Source organism: Vespa crabro, chromosome 20, assembly GCF_910589235.1.
Source record: "Vespa crabro chromosome 20, iyVesCrab1.2, whole genome shotgun sequence".
In the NCBI taxonomy this organism is placed as follows: Eukaryota; Metazoa; Arthropoda; class Insecta; order Hymenoptera; family Vespidae; genus Vespa; species Vespa crabro.
Window position 1 is genome coordinate 3,039,003 of NC_060974.1, and position 22,451 is coordinate 3,061,453.

The 22,451-nt window shown below is 29.1% G+C and overlaps 2 protein-coding genes across 5 annotated transcripts; both read right to left on the bottom strand.

Annotated features, from left to right (window-relative positions):
* Nucleotides 1-327: 327 nt before the first annotated feature.
* Nucleotides 328-4,065, bottom strand: LOC124431279 (protein kinase C-like). The gene is made up of 7 exons (XM_046978983.1): nucleotides 3,342-4,065; nucleotides 3,026-3,089; nucleotides 2,742-2,964; nucleotides 1,995-2,026; nucleotides 1,402-1,472; nucleotides 1,055-1,199; nucleotides 328-969 (listed from the first exon to the last, which is right to left on the bottom strand). The coding sequence occupies exons 1-7, from the start codon at nucleotides 3,675-3,677 to the stop codon at nucleotides 887-889; spliced, it is 954 nt and encodes a 317-aa protein (XP_046834939.1). The 5' UTR covers nucleotides 3,678-4,065; the 3' UTR covers nucleotides 328-886.
* An 849-nt stretch (nucleotides 4,066-4,914) lies between these two features.
* Nucleotides 4,915-21,766, bottom strand: LOC124431277 (uncharacterized protein ZC84.1). Of its 4 annotated transcripts, none has more exons than XM_046978976.1 (10): nucleotides 19,218-19,686; nucleotides 14,543-14,684; nucleotides 10,878-11,317; nucleotides 10,138-10,681; nucleotides 9,794-10,037; nucleotides 9,431-9,699; nucleotides 7,576-9,363; nucleotides 7,005-7,462; nucleotides 6,460-6,588; nucleotides 4,915-5,129 (listed from the first exon to the last, which is right to left on the bottom strand). In XM_046978976.1, the coding sequence occupies exons 2-10, from the start codon at nucleotides 14,643-14,645 to the stop codon at nucleotides 5,100-5,102; spliced, it is 4,005 nt and encodes a 1,334-aa protein (XP_046834932.1). In that variant the 5' UTR covers nucleotides 14,646-14,684; nucleotides 19,218-19,686; the 3' UTR covers nucleotides 4,915-5,099. The 4 variants fall into 4 exon arrangements, with proteins under 4 accessions (XP_046834932.1, XP_046834930.1, XP_046834931.1 ...); XM_046978974.1 differs by lacking the exons at nucleotides 4,915-5,129; nucleotides 19,218-19,686 and adding exons at nucleotides 21,047-21,210; nucleotides 21,659-21,766 and having other exon boundaries at nucleotides 5,769-6,588; XM_046978975.1 differs by lacking the exon at nucleotides 4,915-5,129 and having other exon boundaries at nucleotides 5,769-6,588; nucleotides 19,519-19,686.
* Between the last annotated feature and the right edge of the window lie 685 nt (nucleotides 21,767-22,451).

Below are 22,451 nucleotides of genomic sequence, written 5' to 3' on the forward strand. Positions count from 1 at the left end.
AATCTTCTCGTAATTTTATTCGTATCGTCATTATATTTGTTTGTATTGTATCGATTCGTATTGTATCATAATTTTTTTTATATTATTTCTATACCCTTTTTCAATTGAAAAAGTATTTAAAACTAAGATACGAATTATTTACGATAATCAATTCTATTCAAACGATTTACATAGATTTGAAAAATCTTCATCGCAGTAAAAATTTCAAGCGAGACATTTTTATAACCTCTATGGCTAGGAGAGATAGAGAGAGATAGAATGAGAGAGGATAGGGGAGGAAAAGATACGAATTATTATTAACAAAAGTAACGTTAAAAAATAGGAAACTAAAATAAATCGCGATCTTTATTAATTTGTATAAACAATCGAAGTATTCTATAGATCTAAATTGTTTACATTGGTGTACACACACACAATGTTACAATGTTATTGAATCATTCTCGTCCAAAAAAAATCATCAAATATATATATATATATATTAGTTTCGATTAAAACATTTATAAAATATATAGGATGGGTCAAAAAAGTTCCCATAAGCGATTATAAAAATCGATTATTATTTTGCGAAAAAAAAATTTCTAAAAATAATAATTAACTTTTGATAATCGCTTAAGTAACTTTTGACATATCTTTTATATATATATTAGATTAAAATCTCTAAAATCCATATATTATATCATTATATATGTGCATGTATAATCTACCTGCATATATTTCTTGTAATTATAAATCACACTTTCTTCTCTTTGGAGATATAACATTAAGAGGATTATTAAGTGCCATTTACCAAAATTGGATTAGTCTTGATCCTTGTTCTTGAAATTTGTTCTGTTTTTAATAAGAAAAAAGAAAGAAAAAGAAAAAAAAACGAACATTTTGCTTAAAATTATGCCACCTCCTGCTTCGCGTTTATACCGCAATTGCGGGCCACATTTTTATGACATCTTTTATGAATATTAATGTTACAAGCTAAGAAAAAGATTAGAATAATTAATTGTCACTTTTTAAACTAAAAGAAAAGATCGTATTAAGAAAATATTTGTTAAAAATTTACCTTTACATTGTACGCCTTGTCTATATAATCCATATAAAAGAGAACCACAATGATCGCAAAATGTACACCTTTTATAAGTATGAACAAAGAATTGGTGCGGCATATCTATTTCATTTTCATGTGATTGAAGTCCACCCTCTCTGTCCTAAATAATTGATCATGAAAAAGAAAAAAAAAAGAAAATACAAATTAAAAGAACTTTAAAACAAATGATATAATTAATTTAATAGAATGTTAAAATTTTTTTGGTACATTTGTATATTGTAATAAAGAAATTTTTTCTTTATTAATAAATGAATAAAATGATTATGTGCAAAGAAAGCCAAAATATTTATTAAATAACATACCTCATCTACCATTCCAGAACATTTTGCAATAACCAAATTATGACATCGTTTGTGAACTACGCAAGAGCAAACTAAAACGATAACAATAATAATGATATCTATACCTTAAAAAAAAAAAAAAATAATAATAATAATAATAATAATAATATTTGTTTTTTTTTTTTTTTTTACAAATAGCATAACCAAAGCTGACTTAAGCATGTAATAATAAAATCATACAGTGAAAATTGTTATCAAGCTTGGCACTTTATCAAATTAAAGCAAATAAGTTTTCCTATTTGAATATGATGCTGGTTTTATAAGCACTTGAGTATTCAATTTATAAATCAAAGAAAGCATATAAATACCAATGGCTAAAATTGAAAAAATCATTGTAAAATTCCAATTGAATTGAATTTTTATAAATTGCAAAAATTGCCCTTTATCCAAAATGATTTAATGCCATTGTAAAAATGATTAACGTTGTATCCTAATATAATATAATAATAATCTTAATAATAATCTGAATAATAATGAGGATTCATTATAAACAGATTCAACAAGCAAGATTACATAATTATAGTTTGTCAATAATGTGTATGTGTCTTTCTCACCTTGACACTGATAGCCCTGCTTGCCAAAACCCCTGAAACATAATAGACAAAACACATCACACTGTTCCCCAAATATTCTCTTTTAAAACACATATGTATTCCTCCTTGAATGATATACCATAATTAGACATCCATATATAGGTTCTTAAAAAATGTATAAAAAAAAAAAAACGTGGAAAGAAGAAAAAAAAAAAAAGAAAGAAAGAAAAAGAAATTGTTAATATAGCACAAAGTAATGACTGGCGTTTTTCAAGCGGAATCTATTTTCATTTATCAATTTAAATTTATTTAGAAATAAAATTCACATTTAAATAGCCATAAAAAGAATTCGGACTCACATATGGAATGTTCGCTTGGGCAACTCAAAACATGCAACCATTTACAATTAAAACTTTTGACAATGCCAAGATCAATAAGATTAAACAATTTTTTAAATAAATGAAAACATTCAAGCATGCTATATAAAAAGTCATTGTTTTCTTTTGTTTTTTTTTTTCTTTTTTTTTTTTTAATCATCAAAATCAAACGTAAAAAAAAGAAAATCCCATATCCTTGGCATATGTCAATGAAATCCAAAATATTCTGTAGTTAAAAAGATGTGTTATATCCACCTATCAAGCTAGATTTACATATGAAAATGATTTGCTATTTATCTAGAGAAATTATTACCCATATAATTAATAATAAATATTATATAATTATCTTTAGCATTGAATAATTATGCCATTAAAGAAGTTCCATACAAACCATATGAATTCGTGGCAATGTGAGCAGAACGATGGTTGTTTTAAAAATGCGGCCATAAATTTATGACCATAGACTTGATGAATTCTATGACTCATAGTACCTCTTTTATGATTAAATCCTTGAAAATCTTTAGATTCTTTTTTAGACTCTTTTACGTAATTAATATTTTTATTACTTTTACCATTAACAATAGATTCTTTAGCGATTTTATCAGGACAACTATCTGAAAAATATTCATAATATATTTTATTTATAATCGATAAAAGAAATATCATTTTTAATACCTGTATCGTTGTTACGTATCAAATCTATCTTCACGCGCAATTTACCCTGAGGTTTGAGATCGACCTAAAAAAAAAAAAAAAAAAAAAAAAAAAAAAAAAAAAAAAAAAAAAAAAAAAAAAAAGAAAAGAAAAGAAAAACAAATATTTTATGTCATCGAATAAAACTTCAATAATTGTTACATTGCAAGTTAGATATATCAATAAAATTAAATATAACGATAACAATATCCTGTCTGACTATCAATGTTAATATCCTGTTGATATATGACAAAAAAAAGAAAAAAAAATGCATAAAAATTTGGGTCAAACAACAAACCCAAAGATCAGTAGTTTTGTCGAGCTCTCCTCCAATGAGTTCCTCAAATGGAATACTGCAATTGGCAACGAAATAATCATAAGGTAAATCAACTTCGTGGAAAAGAATTAATCTAAGTACAACAGCATTTTGAACTTCGTGAGTATAGATTTCATTCCAAACAGGATCTAGGGTATTGTATTTGGTCGAGGAACGATCAAGATGATTCTCGTTGATGTCAATTTGTACGTAACAATTTAATATAGATTCCTCTTGAGAAAAATCTTGTTGTTTTTCGTTCATTTTAAGTCCTATGGCTTCGCATATTTCGATCTTTAATGTACCCGTAAACATCATTCAAGAAATAATATTATACGTCAATGAACTCGTTATAAATTTATCCCAATTAAAAAAAAAAAAAAAAATAGAAGAAAGAAAATTAAAGAACAAGTAACGAATAAAAACTACGAGTCGTATGTGCGTACGCTTCGTCGATCAAACGAAAACTGTTGCTTTATTCATTACGAAACTTAACTAAAGGAAGACAAAAAAAAAACAATTTATTATTGAAACGCTCAAGGTTATAATATTAACGATTTCTCAAAAATAGGATAATAAACAACTCGAAGAGCGCGCGCGATCGTCTACAATTGACGACAATTCCGCGAATTATGAATAATATTGAACAAAAACAAAAACAAAAAAAAAAAAAAAGATAAAAAAAAGTAAATAAATGAGGAAAAGAAGCAAAACGTAGTACACACACACACACACACACACACACGCATACAAACACACAGACACAGATATATATTTTCATAGAAAGAGAGATTATTAATAACTTACCGAAGACGTAAATACTGATGCACTAATTCGCACGATAAAGATGAGAGTAATGACGTATAGATTTACGCACTTCGTATACGGATCTTCTTTTTCTCTCTTTCTCGTTTATTTTATATATCGCTATTTGTCTCGTTTTATTCTATCTCTCTCTCTCTCTCTCTCTCTCTCTTTCCATCTCCCTCTTTCTCTTTTTTTCCCCCACTCTTTTTCTCTCCCACTCTCATTCCTACTCCCACTCTTTCTTCTTCTCCCATCCCCACTCTTAATTTCTCACTCACTCACTCACTCACTCTCTCTCTCTCTCTCTCTCTCTCTCTCTCTCTCATCCCCTCTCTTCGTTAATCTAATGCAAGCCTATCTTTCGTTCTGTCAAGTTCCTTGCTCTTTTCTTATATCATCCCCACCCTTTTTCTTCCATCTTCAAGCGAGCACCATAATAGAGTTGTAAATCCCTCGGCTTCTTTAACTTTTTTGCTCAGAAAAAAGAGAAACACTCTTGAGAAACACTATATCGATTTCTTTTTATTCATCGATTCTTTTCGATTAGACCTGAATCGATTTATTCGATACAAAAAAAGAAAAAAAAAAGGAATATCGACGTTCACGTTGAAAAATTTAAGCGCCATTTTCATATCCTCTATGCCTATGAGAGAGAAAGAGAGAGAGCACGCGCGCGAGAGAGAGAGAGAGAGAGAGAGATAGAGGAAGGATTATTAATTCGTAATTAATAATTTAACAATGATTTATTTATCGTGAATCGGTTTTTTTTTTCTAATTAATATCATTACGATGATTCGTCGTGCGATTTCTTGTTTTTTTTCTTTCTTTCTTTCTTTCTTTCTTTTTTTTTTTATGTTAATATATTTTGGGTACATAACCTGTTAATTATATCTCGTAAAAATCAATCTGAATATGTCGAGGATCGAAAGATTTTCAATAATGGTTGTCTCGTGTAGCAAGTGCCTGTTGACATAATATAAAACATCAAAATAAATTTCGGTAGTTGTTTTTTTTTTTTTTTTCTTTTCTTTTCTTTAAAAAAAAATAACTTCATATTCGTTGATAGTATGAATGAAAACAAGTGCAATGATAAATCATTTTGATATAATGATCTAAATATAATAATCGTAGATATTCGAAGTTTAAAAATGAAACTGAAGAACGAAAGTTATATTCTTTTAAGGTATTATTATTATCCGATGATATTTGAATTTGTAATGTGTGAATTAAAAAAATGAACGAAGAGATTGTGGAATAATAAAAAGGAAAAAAAGAAAGAAAAAAAAAAAGAAAAAGAAAGAATAGAAATGTAAAAGAAAAGTAAGTAAATCGCGTTCTTTATTGATTTTATATAAATAATCGAAGGGAGAAGGGAGAAGTGGGGGGGGGGGGTAGAGTAAAAGTATGGATCTAATATTTACATTAGCGTATCAATGTAACGATGTCGTCGAACAATCATTATGATATCAACATCTTTTCATTGATCACATTGAAAGGAAAATGATAGAGACGAAAAGAAAATTTCGATTTTCTTTTCGTATCGAACGATCGATCAAATTCATCGTGATATGTATTTTTTTTTACTTTCGATTGAAGTGTTTGTAAAGGGGAAAAAAAAAAAAAAAGAAAAAAGAAAGAAAAAGAAAAAGAAAAAAGAAAAACAAGATGGGCTCACAAAATTTCTAAATGATTTCACAAAAAAATCGATTACTCCTTTTCGTAGACTTTACACGCTAATTCTTTTTTCTCTTTGTATTCCTTTTTTTTTCCTTTCTTTCTTCCTTTCGGATTCGTAAAAAAAATCATAACGTCCAACTTGTGAAAATCAAAAGCCTGAATATAAGACCAAAAAAAAAAAAGAAAGAAAAAAAAAAATATTTCGAGAGAATAATCGATTTTTAAAATTATCAAATTTTTACCCATATAACCCAATAATACAAACATTCTTTTATCAATGAATTCCCTTTCTGAATTTGGTCGATCGGCGATTTTACAAATCGCTATTTTGTTATTTATTACATATGTATATTGAATAAATATTTTATGAATTATGATGAAACGAGGGAACACAGTTATGACCTCATTAATGTGAATGATGATATTTAAATCCTATTTCGGGGCATGAATGATCGAAAAACGATTATATATATATATATATATATATATATATATATATATATATATATATATATATATATAATCATATTTTCAAAAAAAAAAATATATATATATAATTATATTTTCTCAATGTTATCATTCATGCATTATTATCAGTTGTTTCAGAAAGATTAACATTTTCTTGTAGTTGTCCTGCATCCTTCTCATCTTTTTCCAGGCCGGATATTACGTAAACCGGTTGTTGATTATAAGCAAGGAAATGTTGATCCATCGGCAAAGTTTTTCTTGGATCCTTCATCTTCATCTGTATCAATCATATCATTAAGATTCTCATTAAGATTTTTCTTTTTTATATAAACATATATCATTACATAACACACACACACATATATATATGGTGAGCCATTTAAATGTTCTGAGGTAATCTTAAAAATCAATTACTCTTTTTTTCTTTTTTTCTTTTTTTTTTAACTTTTCAAGCTTTTTTTCCCTTTCTTTCCTCCCCCCCCCCTCCTTCATATTATAAGATTACAAAATTACTAAGCCTTTACTGTGGCAAAATTAAAAAGTGTCTTGAAAAAAAGAAAAAAAAAAGTGATTTTTAAAATTATCTATAAACTTTTGAGCGCCACCCTGTATAAATTAATATCTCTAATATCTTTATAATTATTTTAATATAATTTATAGGATATATTTAGTTCTAATTACAAATGATAATACCTTTTTTCGATACAACATTAAGAGGATTATCAAGCTGCTGATAACAAAGGCGCTGGCTGCCGCTAAAACCAAAGTGGCCGTTTGATAAACGGGTGCTTCAACTTCCGTTAGAATCTCCCGTTGCTCTAACGCAACGATCCTGTTTTCAACAGCGACTGGCATAGATTTATGTGTGAATCGTGACGTCGTTTCATCGGCCAATGACCCAAGAATTAATAGTTTCTGCATCCTTGTCAATTCTTCCAAATGAAAAGCTATGTCGACCTTATTCGTACCGATAATATCAAATTTCAAAAAGGCCGAATCACGTTCGAGATCTACTTCAATATCGTCCTTTATCCTTGCGCCTAATTCGTGCAAAAATTTTTTTGCTTCTCCTTTAAAGCGTACCTTGTCGGTTATTAAAAATCTTCCTGGAAAACGTAATATGACTTCTACGGCCTCAATTGGAGTTGGTACTGAAATACCATAATAAAAGTTTATGATCTATCATTTGGAAAATAATATTGTTACATTGTACATACGTATAATGTGAACCGGTTATTATATACGATCTATATTATTAACTTACAACATATGTTAGTCCCTTTTAAAAATGGTTCTGAACCAACCAGTTGATTGCCAGCTTCGTCGACGCACCAGCATGTATCACCAGCACATTGAGTAGGTTCAAATTTACCTTGACGATCGCATATAGCCGATACATGACCTCTATCTCTCATTGCTTGGCATCTGGTAACGATGATCTTTTTCATTTGTTTCTCATCAGCCTCTAATAATTCCAACAAAGTACCTTCCATGAAGGCCTGAATCTTGTAATCTATTTCTTGATTCGTAGGACCTCTACCGCCACGTCTAGCTTGTCTAAAGTTACATTTTGGTTCGAGTCCTCTGATAAGCGACCCTTTCATGGGTTGTCCTTTTCTATTAACACACCAACAAACACCAACGTGTTCCAAACATTGAACAGATTCCCACATGCCAGTATCTTGATTGCATCTAGGTAGAAATGTCGATTGTTTTAATCTTTGTGATGTTTTCAAATTTTTCTCTCGGAGTCTTTCGCACTGAGACAAGACAGGACAAACGGTGTCGCATATCAAACGACTTGAGAAATCATTATGGCCATGCGTACATTCGGTTTTTATTCTGCATTCGTTTTTCTCTGGATCGAAGTACCATCTATTTGTTTCATTGTACATCGTCGTCGTGTTACACGGTACTGTACGTAATGGTTCAAAACAAACCTCACGTGGTTTTGGACAACAAACAGCATATTCATCTAACGGCGACAACTCGCACTTGTGTGTAGATGGACATTGATGACCGTGAGGACCACAAGTAGCAGGTAATCTATTTTGATCTAGAAGAGGCGTTCCATTTGGACATGGATTATCCTTCTTCGGTAAACAAACTGGTACTGGTGGACAAGGTGGTACACTACAAGCCACCTCGACCATTCTACAAGCTTCATTCTCACCGCGACAAGTTACTCTTTTACATGGATCTCTACATGAACACATAGGACAACCACTATCTAGATCCAATTCAAAACCTTCCGATCGACAATCGAGCTTACAATCGATCTCTGGACATCTTTGAGGCTTGTTACATCTCGGTACGATACCTTCGAGAACCCGTGTACCTGCAGCTTCTCTTCCTTCCACGTCGACGCACCAACACATACCGTTGTGACATTGGACTGCCTCGAATGCCCCATTGACGTCACATCTAGGTATATAAATTCTTCTTGCTGGTTCACCAGATTCTCTAGCTGCGTGCTTGGCTACAGCCTGTGCATGTTGACAAGCAGTGGCCATGACAGGTGCTACGCATTGCGTACCACAACCTGTTGAGCAACATTTATCCGAATTCGAACACTCTTGATCGTTACTACATTGTAATTCACAGCTCGACGAACTTGGTACCAAATAGGGACATTGTCCGGGTTTCGTTGTCAGACACGCAGGAACGGGTGGACAATATTCTCCTGTGCCACAATTTACGTCCACCATTGTGCAAACTTCTCGTAGGCCACAAGACACATCTTTACAAGGATCGTGACAATTACATTGCTCGCAACCATTCGTATCTATGTCGTAACCGTAAGGACAAACCAAATCGCACGATATCGGGGTACAAACTTGCCAAGGACTTTTAAGACTTTTGCAATCGGTCTCGGGACTGACGTCACCGCGCAAAATAACTCCGTACTGATTCACGCAAGCACAGGTACCGTTATTACATTGCAAAGGCTTGTAAGTACCATTTTCCTCGCATTGCGGTGGTGGAACAGCTAAGGACATACCTTCTCTCGTACCTTCCATTCGTTCACCAAAATCTCGCAGATATTCACACACTAAAATTAATTGATATTCGTATCGTCAATAAAAATCATTAAGCGATCATATTTTTTGAAAACTTACTTGATAATTTTTTTACTGTGGTCGATGGTATAGCGCAACAAATCGATTGTCCAGCTTCTGGTACCACTGTACACGCGTAATTATATGGACAGGTCTGATTGTTAGAACACGTGATCGCATTACCTTCTTCATCGCTCAGAGGTGTACCAAAAATGCAAGGGCTTTTATAAGTTCTTTTTGCTTTACATTCTGGCTTGGTAGGACAAAGAAAATCAGGACAATTCGTTTCCTGTTTGAGCACACATTCTTCTTCGGGTGGACATGGAAAACTGAATGAGAGAAGTAAAAGGATGTAAGACAAATCGGAGAAAAAAAGATGTGCTTCAATTTAACGCATTATGAATTTCATTTACTCTTACATACCCCTCGCAAGGATTATCGCATTCGCATGTAGAACAACCGGAAGAATCAGTTTTAAATCCATATTGACAAACTTGGGCGCACTGTTGTTGAATGCAAGATGTCGATAAAGATCTTGCCTTGGCAATCGATGTACAATTTACTTTATCAGCTGGTCCCATTGAACCAGATATCTTTCGACCATCATCATCGACACACCAACATACCAGACCGTTCCTCGAACATTGTTTAGTTTGAAATTCTCCTTCTAAAAAATCATTCGTTTTTAATCATTAATTTACAAACACTTGAATTATATGTACGTACTTGATAATATAACGAGAACAGATTTTTTTGATTTTCTTTACCTTCCGTACATTGCGGTATGTAACCACGGCCCTGTTTTTCCGAAATACTTAACATTTCTGCCAGCATACGATCATGCCGACATACGCTAAGATTTTCGGGTATAAAACAACTACCACCGCAGCGTTCACTTTGACAACATTTCTGTGGCGGTGGACATTCCAAATCATGTTGGCATGTTCTACCACAAATCGTTGGTTCCTCGTTTGGGCAAGTACCGGCTCTCGTTAAATTGAAATTTGAGGGACAACAAACCCCATATTCTTGTTTCGGATCTACCAAACATCTATACATCGGCGGACAACTTGGTTTTCCTGCTGTATTACCGCATAAGAATGGTCTCAAAGAATCTGTGATTTGCAATGGTTCACCTGCCGGGCATACGTTGAAGAGGGATTTAGCTTTACGACAGCTTGGCACCGGTGGACACGGAGGACGTGCACAGGGTACATCGATTAATTCACATATCTGACCCGGACTTGGACAAGTTATACCACGACATGGATCTCTGCATTCACACTTGGGACACCCACTGTTCGTATCGATCTACAAATTACGATTAAATAAATTAGATCAATTAAATTTAGATCCAACCAAAGGGATATTTTTTTATTTTCTGATTAGAAGAGCAAAATGTGATAAGTTAAAGGATGCAATAATAATAATAATAATAATAATAATAATAATAATAATAATAATAATAATAATAATAATAATAATAATAAAAAAATAGAAAAATTACTTCGAATCCAAGCGGGCAAAACATTCGACAAGAATGTGCTGGACATGGTTTAGGATTATTGCAATCAATATCATCGATGTTAGATCCTATCGTTCCAGGAATTTCACTACCAATCTTCTCGTCGACGCACCAACAACGTTTTTTCTCGGGATCACACTGTACCCTCTCAAAATCTCCTGTTTTGTTATTACATTTTGGTATATATTGCGATATCACGGTCCAACTGTCAAGAGCACGGAATCTCTTAACGGCTGCCAAAGCTAATTGTTCGCATCCTGATAGCTCGCTACCGACGCATCTCAATCCGCAGGCTGTTTTGCAGCAACGTTCTTCGAATAATTGACATTCGGAATCTATCTTACAAGATGGTGACCTCGATGGACAAATGTTTTGCTCTTCGAAGGATGGACATCGACCTGTTGTGGCTTTTAGAGATGACTCTGTAAAAAATATTTTATATCACGTTGGTAAAGTTTTCTTTCTCTCTCTCTTTTCTTTTTTTCTGTGCGCTTATTAATATCGCATATTAGTAAAGAGATATCGATGAGCAAACACGTTCCTTCGTTCATCTTTATGTGTCATACACACACATACACACACACACACACACATATATATATATATATACATAGAATCGCGCGTGCGTAACACGGTGATAATAATAATACAAATAAATAGAGTCAATCCTAACGGTTTCTCGCACCCTACTGCCACACTTACCTAAGCATGCTACCAAACACGTTTCCTGGATACTTCCCTCAATAAAAACGCTGATATATATATATATGTGTCTGATTTAGATAATACTGAAAATTCTTATGAGCGTAGAAATTTAAACAAATTAAGTACGTGATCAAATATAGACAGTATATGAAAAGAAAATGGAGAGATATCTCGATCGATGGGAACACGATAACTAGCTTTCTAACGAAAGTGATTAATAACGAAAAGCAAAAAGCGTGATATACGTGGAAGAGTTTCGCATAATAAATAACTCTTTTTATTAAATCGTTCTCATCCGATTTAATTTTATTTTTAGAAAGATATTACATTTTAGGTTTATATATATATATATATATATATATATATATATATATATATTTTAAAATATTTATCAAAAGAAAGCGTGGATATATGATGGTATATATATATATATATATAAGTCTAGAAAGTATGAAATTAGTCGAGTTCAAAGGTCTTCTAATCTTTTTTGTTTTTTCGTTTTAATATTTTCGTTGGAAATGGGAACAGATATAAAAACATGGGAAAGATTTTTAAAAGAAACGCGGGTCCACATTCTTTGCGGGATGAGTAAAACGGCATAGCAGAAATTGTCGGGCCGAGAGAACCGGCTTGTTGCTGGTTAGCTGGAGTTAAAAACGTTTTGTAGATACTAAATCATTCAAATGCGGTGTAATATTATCTCGTCGATAATTCAGTTAGACCGCAAATAAAAAAGAGAAAAAGAAAAGAAAAAGGAAAGAAAGAAGAAGATAAAAAAAAAAAAAAGATGATGATAATAATAATTGAAAATTCCAAAATTACTGGACAAAACCGTATTATAGACGTGCTTTTTATATAAACCACATTCAAGCGCATTATAACTCACTTTATGGTATCCATTTAAAAGATTGAAATGTGCGACTGTTTTTGTTCGGAGAGAAAATAAAAACACAAATAGCGTGTAATCTTTATTAATTTTTTTCTTCCATTAGGATGGAATAAAATCGATCGAAATTATAGCGTCGCTCGGGTGAATTACTGAGTAATATATTTCTCAAAAAAAAAAAAAGAAAAAAAAATCTAACGTCCTGCGGTTAAATAAACGATAGAGTACTTGGCAACGTATCAGCCGCCATTCCAACGACATGATCGTGCGAGCGAATGATTATTGATCATTGTCGATCGACCGTAGAAAATGATTACTTCTAAAGCTAGCATGTTCATAGAATCTATGCATGTTCATAGAACTGCATGTTCCATAGAAGTGCATGTTCGTGAAGATTTAAAAATGCAAAAAGTTTCCCCATCGGATTCCCCGGTGATTCCATGAATGCTTAAGAAAAAGAAAAAGAGGAGGAGTAGGAGGAGGAGGAGGAGGACCGGTTAAGAAAAGTTTGGAAGTTTATTCATTGTCCAAACATCGAAAAAAGAAATGCACAAGATGAACGACTATAGAAGAACGACTTCTGTAGTTTAAAAAGATTAAAAAAAGGAAGAAACCGAGATGAGATTAAAAAAAAGCCACCGTTTATCTTATTTCAATGTTTAACATTATTTATTCTGATGTATCTATCTTTGATTTCTTTTTCTTTCTTTCTTTTTTGATCCTTTTTTTTATCCTTCTTTTAAGATCTTTATTTAATCATACGAAATTAAGACAACTTCCTTCAGAAATAATAAATAATTTAATTTTATATATATATATATATATAGATACATGAAATTAAATGTTATATAATAAATAATATCTAATAATTAATAAAAATTTAAAAAAAAATATATATATATAGGGAATAATATATTAATTTAATAATAAATAAATTTTAATATTTATTGATTTTATAAAATTTAAATAAATTTAAAATGCCAATAATTATTTTATAATCTTGTATTTATGACATCTTCGATTTTATTAATAGATAGTTAAATATTAATATAAAAGATATTTCTAAATTTGTTAGGCCAAAAGATTTTAATTAATAATGAGAATTTAATTGGAAAATTAATTATCTATATTAAATTATTCATAATAATCTTATACATATAAATATATAAATATTTGTTAATAAAAGGTCATTTAATATTAATAATAATTATTTAATAAACTAATGTATAGTTTAATTTAATAATAAATCTTTAATATAAATATATAAATTTAAATATTTAATTAAATATTTTATTATAATAAAAATTTATTATAAATATATTAATATATATATATATATATATATATATATATATATATATATAAACTATAATATAAACTTTCTTCAGACGCTATAACAAATTGGCAAATCAATAATAAAATCAATAACAAGTATCGAACAATCAATAAAATAATTATTATTCGAATCCGATCGTAATTGATTGAAAAAGAAAAGAGAAGAAAAGAAAAGGAAAGAAAGGAAAAAAAGAAAAAAAAAAAAAAGAAAGAAAAGAGAAAAAAATCGATCGAATTTTTTTCAATTAACAAAAATCGGATTATAATATGGACGATCCTATCGAAATGTTTCATAAACGTTTCTTGCGTTGTCACAAGGACGAGAGAATCGTTTAAGAATAGTTTCGAAATCCGATCACGTTTACCACATCGCATTATATGCAGATGCACGTCCGTTTCGAGAGCGCGTACTTTCCTTTTTTTTTTCTTCTTCTTCTTTTTATATCTCTTCTTTCTTTTTTCTTTTTTTTTCTTTTTCTCTAAACGCGTTTGCATCCTCCCCACCCAACCTAATCAACCTCTCGATCCTCTACCAGATGGTAGTACGCAAGAATAATTTTATTGTTTGCTAATGGGACTATTATTTCAATGGGTTTTTATATAACGATGAAATTATACCATGGAATTAGATGAATCGGTCGATCAAGTAAAAAAGTAAAGAAATAAAGAAAATGAATTAATAAATAATAAATGTAATAATAGAGAAGAAGTAATGACGTACCAGCTCCAACCGAGGATGACAATGAAAGAAGAAGAAGAAGGCAGGTCGATGACACCCACACAACGGCGCATGCAAGCCCACCGTTGCAAAGATCACGTTGCATCCTCAACGCATCAAGTGATGTTTTGACCAACCACTATATCTGTAAAATATATTATAAATATATTTACAATATGATACATATATTATATATATATATATATATACACACGAATAAATTATATTTTAGAATTGAATTTTTTGTAATAAAAAACGCAAATATTAACAGAGCAAGTACACGAGCGAAGATATAGTATATATAGGATGAAACAAAACTTTCTAGATGATTTAAAAAAAAAAAAAAAAAAAAAAAAAAAAAAATCAATTACTTCTTCTCGAGACACTTTTTACGTTAAATTCTCTTTTGATTTTATTATCAAAGAAAAGAAAAAAGATTAGCCTGAAAAATCTCGAAAATGATAATTGATTTTTTAAATATGTACCTGAGAACTTTTGACCCATCCCTCTATTCTTCTTTCGTTCCAGTATCAAGACAAAGAAAATAATAATAATAATAATAAGTTACAACTATCTTTCTCTCTTTCTCTCTCTCTCTCTCTTTCCTTATTTGTTATTCTATGTAGATAATATTCTAATGGGCTTTGCCACGTTATTCATGAAGTGAACTCGACTGTAAGAATCGTCACGGACCAATTCCCTTCTCTTTTTCCATTTCTACATTCAATTTAAAACATCTAAAAATATTTACACTAATCTGAACAAATTGATCTTAGTATTACATAGTAAAGTACAACGATGATTAAATTTCTTTTTTTATTTTTTTTTTTTTTTTTTTTTTTTTTTTTTTTCTTTTCTTTTTCATATTACATAATTACATATTACGATTAACTTGAAAGAAAATATTATCTAGAATATTTTAATAATTTTCTTCAATATAATATAATATTATATATTTATTATATTATGCATGCATTATTATTATTATTATTATTATTATTATTATTATTATTGTTATTATTATTGTTATTATTATTATTATATATTTCTCTTGAAATAAATACACAGATATTTAAATTGATATATCAAATATTTTTCAATAATTAAAGTTATAAATAAATATATATATATATATATATATATATATATATATATATATATATATATATAACAAGAGAGTAAAATATTTCTCCCAGTCATCCAATCTAATTTTAGAATTAATTCGAAGGTGAGGCAGAGAGACTGCGGTTGTTTTACAGTGAAATTACCGACGGTTACATCCTTTGGGAAGCCTTTAAATTTAGGGTGTATCCTGTCTTATGAATAATGCATGAAGGGTGGCTCACGAAACGACGATGTTGCTTTCAGTGGGTCGAACGTGTAAGTAATTACATTGATTCCTTACCTCCAAGTTACTAGTTTATTAATATATCTACTCCCTTAAGATACATATACATACACATATATATATATATATATATATATATATATATATATATATACACACATATGTGTATGTATCTGATGTATTATATAGTAACAATAATAATAATCGTGAATATATATTTATTACTAGTAGTATGCAGTTACGATTTTGTTCGAATTATAACATTTACGATCAAATGCGCCTCCATTAAGTTAATTAAAATTTTTTTTTTGTTTTTTTTTTTTTATTAAATAAATATCTTTCTTTCTTTCTTTTTTTTTTTTTTTTTTTTCTTTTACCTTCCTTTTTTCCTTTCGAAATAATAATTTCAATACACGCATTAAGTTTTATTCTATTCATTTAAATATTATAAACGAGGACATGAATGTTAATGATACGACGTTTAATTAAAAATTTACAAAAGCGTTGGATGGATAAAAATAAAAGGATATGTTTTAGAGAAGAGAATGCCGGATGTGGGTCAGTTCGTCATCGACGTTTCTTCCGGGTCAGTTGTACACCTCTCTTCGGTAGAGATACCTTTTATACTACGTTGCTAACTTTCTATTGTCATACTCGTACTCAACACTGCGTTTGTATAAACATATATATATATATGTGTATGTATTTATAAATATATGTATATATGTATATGCATGTGTGTATGTATGTATGTATGTGTGTATGACATTCCCCATTCTGCGTCATCAGTGGAATACTTTCTTTGAAATCCGCTTTTAAAAGTTATTTCTTTCTTTACGAAAGTCTTATTCTTTTCGTTGTCATTAATCGTAAATCATTAATAAGAATAAATGAAGTCGTACGAATAACAAAACAATTTTGTTTGTTTTTCTTTCCCCCCCCCCCTTGATGATAAATAACAAAAATCATTTATTAATAAATGATCATACGTTACTAACATATCTCATATCATATATTCTCTTATATCGGAATATTGTAAAATTGCAAATGATTATAAAAATTGATTATTTTTTTCGAGATTTTTTACAGTAATTTTCTTCCTTCTTTTTTTTTTTTTTTTTTCTTTTTCTCTCGGACTGTAAAATTACAAGCAGTTAGTCAGAGTGTAAAATTACAGTTAAACGGGGAAAAGATAAATCGATTTTTAAAATCACATAAGAACTTTTAGCTTATCCTCTATTATCTTCTAACATTCTTATAAAGATTAAGAATATATATATGTTAGTAAAATTAGTTATAAGAAATACGAGATATGAATGTACTGTCATTTTGAGGACACATATATATGTAATTTTATACGTATGTACATTATATGAATATATGAGTGTTACACATACGCATATCTATTTATGTCTGTGTAAATGTGGCATAGCAATAAGCATTTAACTGGAATTACTTGACCCTATGTTGGCTGGGTTAGTACATACTTTTCATTGCTTCTAGAACCTGTTAAAATGTCCTTTTGCATTGGTCGTTTTCAACTAACTGCAGTTAATATAATTATAAGTTTTTAGTGCGGTTAACGTGAAGAAGAAAAAGAAGAATGAGAGGGCAGTAGATTCATAATTTTTATCTCTCCACTTTAAGTTTTTATATATAGAATAGTTTCACAAGATTTTCATGATTCCCACGGTTACTCTCGAATTCGTTATTGAAATATTCAAAGCTTCTCCTTTTTTTTCTTTTTTTTTTGGAAGTTATATCAAACTTTATCTAAATCAAGTATCATTTGCAATTCATAAATTAAATTGATTAATTTCTGATCGATTTATTTCTATGTGTGTGTGCGTGTGTCTGTGTGCGTGTGTATCTGCAATGAATATTGAAATTATTAAGCAAGAAAATATTTATTTGAAAAGTATTAAAAATATAATATCAATCAATTCTTTGAAGTAATAAATAGGATGTGCCAAGAGTTCTTAAGTGATTAAAAAAAGTAATTACTCTTTCTCGAGACTTACTTTTCAAACTTGTAGTTACGCTTGCAGTTTTATAGTCTAAAAGAAGAAAAAAGAAAAAAAGAAAAAAAAAGAAAAGAAAAGAAAAGAAAAAGAAAAAAAAATAGCTTAAAAAGAGCCTCGAAAAATTGTGATCCATTTTTAAAATCATACGTTACTCTAGATACAGCAATTTTTTTTTAGCTAAAAATATTAAAGGTATTAAATAAATATTGATCCAGTGTGTATATATATATATATATATATATACATGATAAATTAATATTTAAATGATCGAATGAAAAAAATTAGCAGGTGATTTTCAAAAAACATTTAGTGTATCTATTGAACGTATCTTTTTTTTTTTTTTTATATCTAAACAGGTTTTAGAAAGTATAGTAGACATAAACGGAAGCAGAATGGATTTCACGAGAATTAATTGACTGGAATCAGAATTTACGGCTAGAACGACGTTGTACATAGGAAATATGTGTGTTTCGAAAGTTCTCCATCAAATGATATAATAATGCGAGAATTCGTGAAATGTCGAAATAACGCAGGAACAATTGTTTTCTTTTCTTTTCTCTTTTCTTGTTAATAAGAAAAAAAAAAAAAAAAAAGAAAAAGATAAAAAAAGAAAATAAAAAAAAGTGGAAAAGAATCGAATCAATAAAAATCAATAAAGAACAAAAAAAAAAAAAAAGAAGAGAAAAAAGAAAAAGAGAAAAGAAAGAAATAAAAATCTCTCGCCCTAATACGTATATATGTATTTCTCTTTTTATCGTTAGACTTGTACGTTCTTACGGGTAACTTTAATCAAAGAGAGAGCGTCACGTGCATGTAATATGTGAAAACGTTCTTGACGAATGTATGTACATAAATATATATATATATGTGTGTGTGTGTGTGTGTGAGTGTGTGTGTGTGTGTATGTATGTATTTATGTACGTATCTGTACAATAAATACATATGCACATAGTACTATTGCGAAAATAGAAATTTTTCTTTTTGCAAATATATCAAGCAAATAATAATAATTAATGAAAATATTAATATTTCTCTGAATAATATACACCTGTGTATTCGTTCAAATGTATTAAATATTTCAATTTTACAAGATTTTTATTTGTAAGTTGTTATTCGATCTGTAATTGTAAGAATCAAATAATAATAGCAACAACAACAACAACAATAATAATAATAATAATAATAATAATAATAATAATAATAATAATAATAATAATAATAATAATAATAATAATAACAATAATAATGAAAAGAAAAGAAAGAAGAAATGACAAGAAAAGGGATTGATAAAATGATTGATCCTCACCTTGAGAATGATTTATTCGAATAGGATGATACGATGGTATCGTAGCTTCTTCTTCTTTATCGCACAGTTCCGCTTATTTATTTATTTTTATTTCACTTATGAAAAATTGAAATAAGAAGAAGTAGAGGAGGAAGGAAAAAAAAAAATAACTCTATCACAATTTGATGAAATCGTTCGTGTCACATTAGTTACACATTTGATATTAAAAAAAAAAAAAAAAAGAGAGAGAGAGAGAGAGACAGAAAGAAAGAAAGAGAGAAGGAGAGGAGAGAGAGAGAGAGAGAAATAGTCGAACTCTTACGTATCACCGTTCAGTCCAGATCGGACGACGACCGAAGACTGTCGTCCTGGCTCGATGCGTTCAACCAGACCGGAGCTGGCCTCGTATGATGACCCCCTTTATAAAATTTCAACGCTCTTCTCGACGATCGTTCCTTAGATACCTCGAGAACACGCCATCGACCTGTTCCAACGCCCGATCGATTTCGATCAATATTCCAAATTCCTTGCGTTTAGATCTTCTTTCATTTCCTCTTTTCCATTTTTTTTTTTATTTTCTCTTTTTCTTTTTTTTTTTTTTTTTTTTTTTTTTTTTCTTTCGAATCAGATTAAATCAGACTTTTGATGGAAAAAGAAAACGATCGAATTGAATCGTTTAAAAATGAAAAAAAAAAGAATAATATATAAAAAAAAAAAAAAAAAAAAGAAAAATGTAACTTCGACTTAAATTTCTCAATCATTTGATAACAAAATTTCTTTTTGTTATACGAATATAATTGAAATTGGAAATGTTTTTATCTTCTATATATTTATATTTTATAGGAATTATAATACTCTTCTCTTTTAAAGGAATTATTATATATTATTATTATTAATATTATTATTATTATTATTATTCAAATTAGGAAGAATTAAGCATGTATGTTAAGAAAAAAGAAAAGAGAAATATTATATTATAAAAATTATTTCCTATGGATATTAGTACGATAAGGCGAAGATATAAATGAACATGTAATAAAAGTAATCTAATAGATTACGAGGTCTATAATGATAAATGATCCAACGTGAGATAATTACGACGAATCAATCTCAGATTTTTATGGGATTAATCAAGTTCTCTCAGTGATTATACCCGATCATTTCTATAACAAACGAAACGGACCATCGATCGACCAGATGACCCAAAACCAGCCGGAATTACCTTGCCGCAGTCAACGTCCGTTATCAGAACGTAGCACATGCAATCAAATGTATAGACCACTTGGCCTTCTCTCTCTCTCTCTCTCTCTCTCTCTCTCTCTCTCTCTCTTTCTCTCTTTTTCTTTCTTTTTATTTCACGAAATAACACTATTTTCTCATTATTTTCTTTCTTCGAAATGAGCAAATTTTTATCGTAATTTTATTCGATCGACTTTCGATGAAACATTTTAATCATATTATCATCTACAAATCATCATACGTTTTTTAAATGAAACATATTTCAGAAATAGAAAAAAAAAAATTTTGGAAAAGTGCATAATAGATCAAAAGTTTCCTTAGATAATTATAAAAATCGATTATTCTTTTACGAGGCTATTTAAGGTTAATTTTGTTTTTTTTTTCTTTTTCTTTTTTTTTACGCAGATTTTAAAACTACATGTCTAACTGTAAGCTTAAAAAATTAGGGAAAAAAATTTAATCGATTTATAGTATCTCTTAAAAACCTTTGAACCCACTCTATATTGTAAACGAAAGAGGACAAGGAAAAAAATATTAAAAAAAATAAAAGTAAAAATAAAAAAAAAAAAAAAAAAAAAAGAAGAAAGAAAATTATTTAGAAGATTGGATACTTTTGCAAGAGATTCCTAAGGTGGTCCCAAAGCCATGAACGAGGGCCCCACACCGTCACGATATGAGAAAAGGCCCACTGACCGAGATACTCCTTTCCATTCTTCTTCCTTCTCTTTCTTCGTGCGGATCTTCTAGCAATGGCCACGTATCATAGCCGGATCCTCTAGAATTTTCGTCCTAAATTTCTGTCCATACGATATACGATATATATATTTATATATACATGTATATATATATGTATATATATATATATATATATATATATATACACTCTTATATTTCTTTATTTCCTAATTCGTTTGATTTATGGATACCTGTTATGTATGGATTTAGGTTAACTTCGTTAATATTTCAAATTGATCGTACAATATCAATTAATTTTCTCGTCTAATATTTTACAACTTTTTCCACTAGAAAAAGAACAAAAAAAAAAAGTCATGGATTTTATAAATATACGTATACTAACAATAATAATAATAATATTATTATTATTATTGTTTATTCTACTATTTACTCCTTCCTTCTAAAATATATTACAATATTTCTGATTTGGATTGACTTTTCTTTTTTTTTTTTTGAATATAAAATACTTTTCACATAATTCTTTTTACCTTCATTTATATTTACTCATTCCAACGTGCTCATCGAATATTATATCTTTGAAATGAAAAAGTAACAATAATTATATTTATAAATATCTTTATAATTTGTGTTATATCCTCCATGAACATTTCCGTTATTCCTTCTTTTTTTCTTTTTTAAAATAAATAAAACGTCATTAGGGCGACATCTGTGATATATTTTGAAAATTCGTAAGGATTAATGCAAAACTTGCAAATTTAAAATTGGCACAAATTTAAAGAAGATTAAATTAATAGGATATTTCGATCGACGTATAGAAATAAAAAAGATTTATTATTAAATGAAAGATGTATTGATTAAATTATCAACTGTTATTTAATTATCGAATTATATATATATATATATATATATATATATATATATATATATATATATAAAAGACAGAATACATTGGGTTATTTCTTTACGTACATAATTTTAACAAATTTCTTTATTACATTCATATGTTAAATACTGTACATTAATTAATTAGTCCTTTAATTCTATTTTTATAGACATATTACAAGAATTGCAAAGAAATACTTAACATTTATATGATCTATTATTATAATATATATATATGTATATATATATATATATATATTATGTGTGTGTGTATGTATATATATATTTGTATTATATATATATATATATATATATATAAATACATATGAAGATAAAATTATTTGACCTTCAAATTATGTTTTACATTCACGATAATCACTTTTTAAATAAAATCATTATACTGATATTATCATGATTAATAAATTCGATGTTAGATCA

Coding starts and splice junctions, on each gene's coding strand:
- LOC124431279 (XM_046978983.1), bottom strand. CDS start 3,677: ATGATGTTTACGGGTACATTAAAGATCGAAATATGCGAAGCCATAGGA. Junction 2,965..3,025: donor GATACGTAACAACGATACAG/GTATTAAAAATG, acceptor AATATTTTTCAG/ATAGTTGTCCTGATAAAATC. Junction 1,200..1,401: donor GTTCTGGAATGGTAGATGAG/GTATGTTATTTA, acceptor TCAATTATTTAG/GACAGAGAGGGTGGACTTCA.
- LOC124431277 (XM_046978974.1), bottom strand. CDS start 14,645: ATGCAACGTGATCTTTGCAACGGTGGGCTTGCATGCGCCGTTGTGTGG. Junction 10,038..10,137: donor CATACCGCAATGTACGGAAG/GTAAAGAAAATC, acceptor ATGATTTTTTAG/AAGGAGAATTTCAAACTAAA. Junction 6,589..7,004: donor TAATGTTGTATCGAAAAAAG/GTATTATCATTT, acceptor TGATTGATACAG/ATGAAGATGAAGGATCCAAG.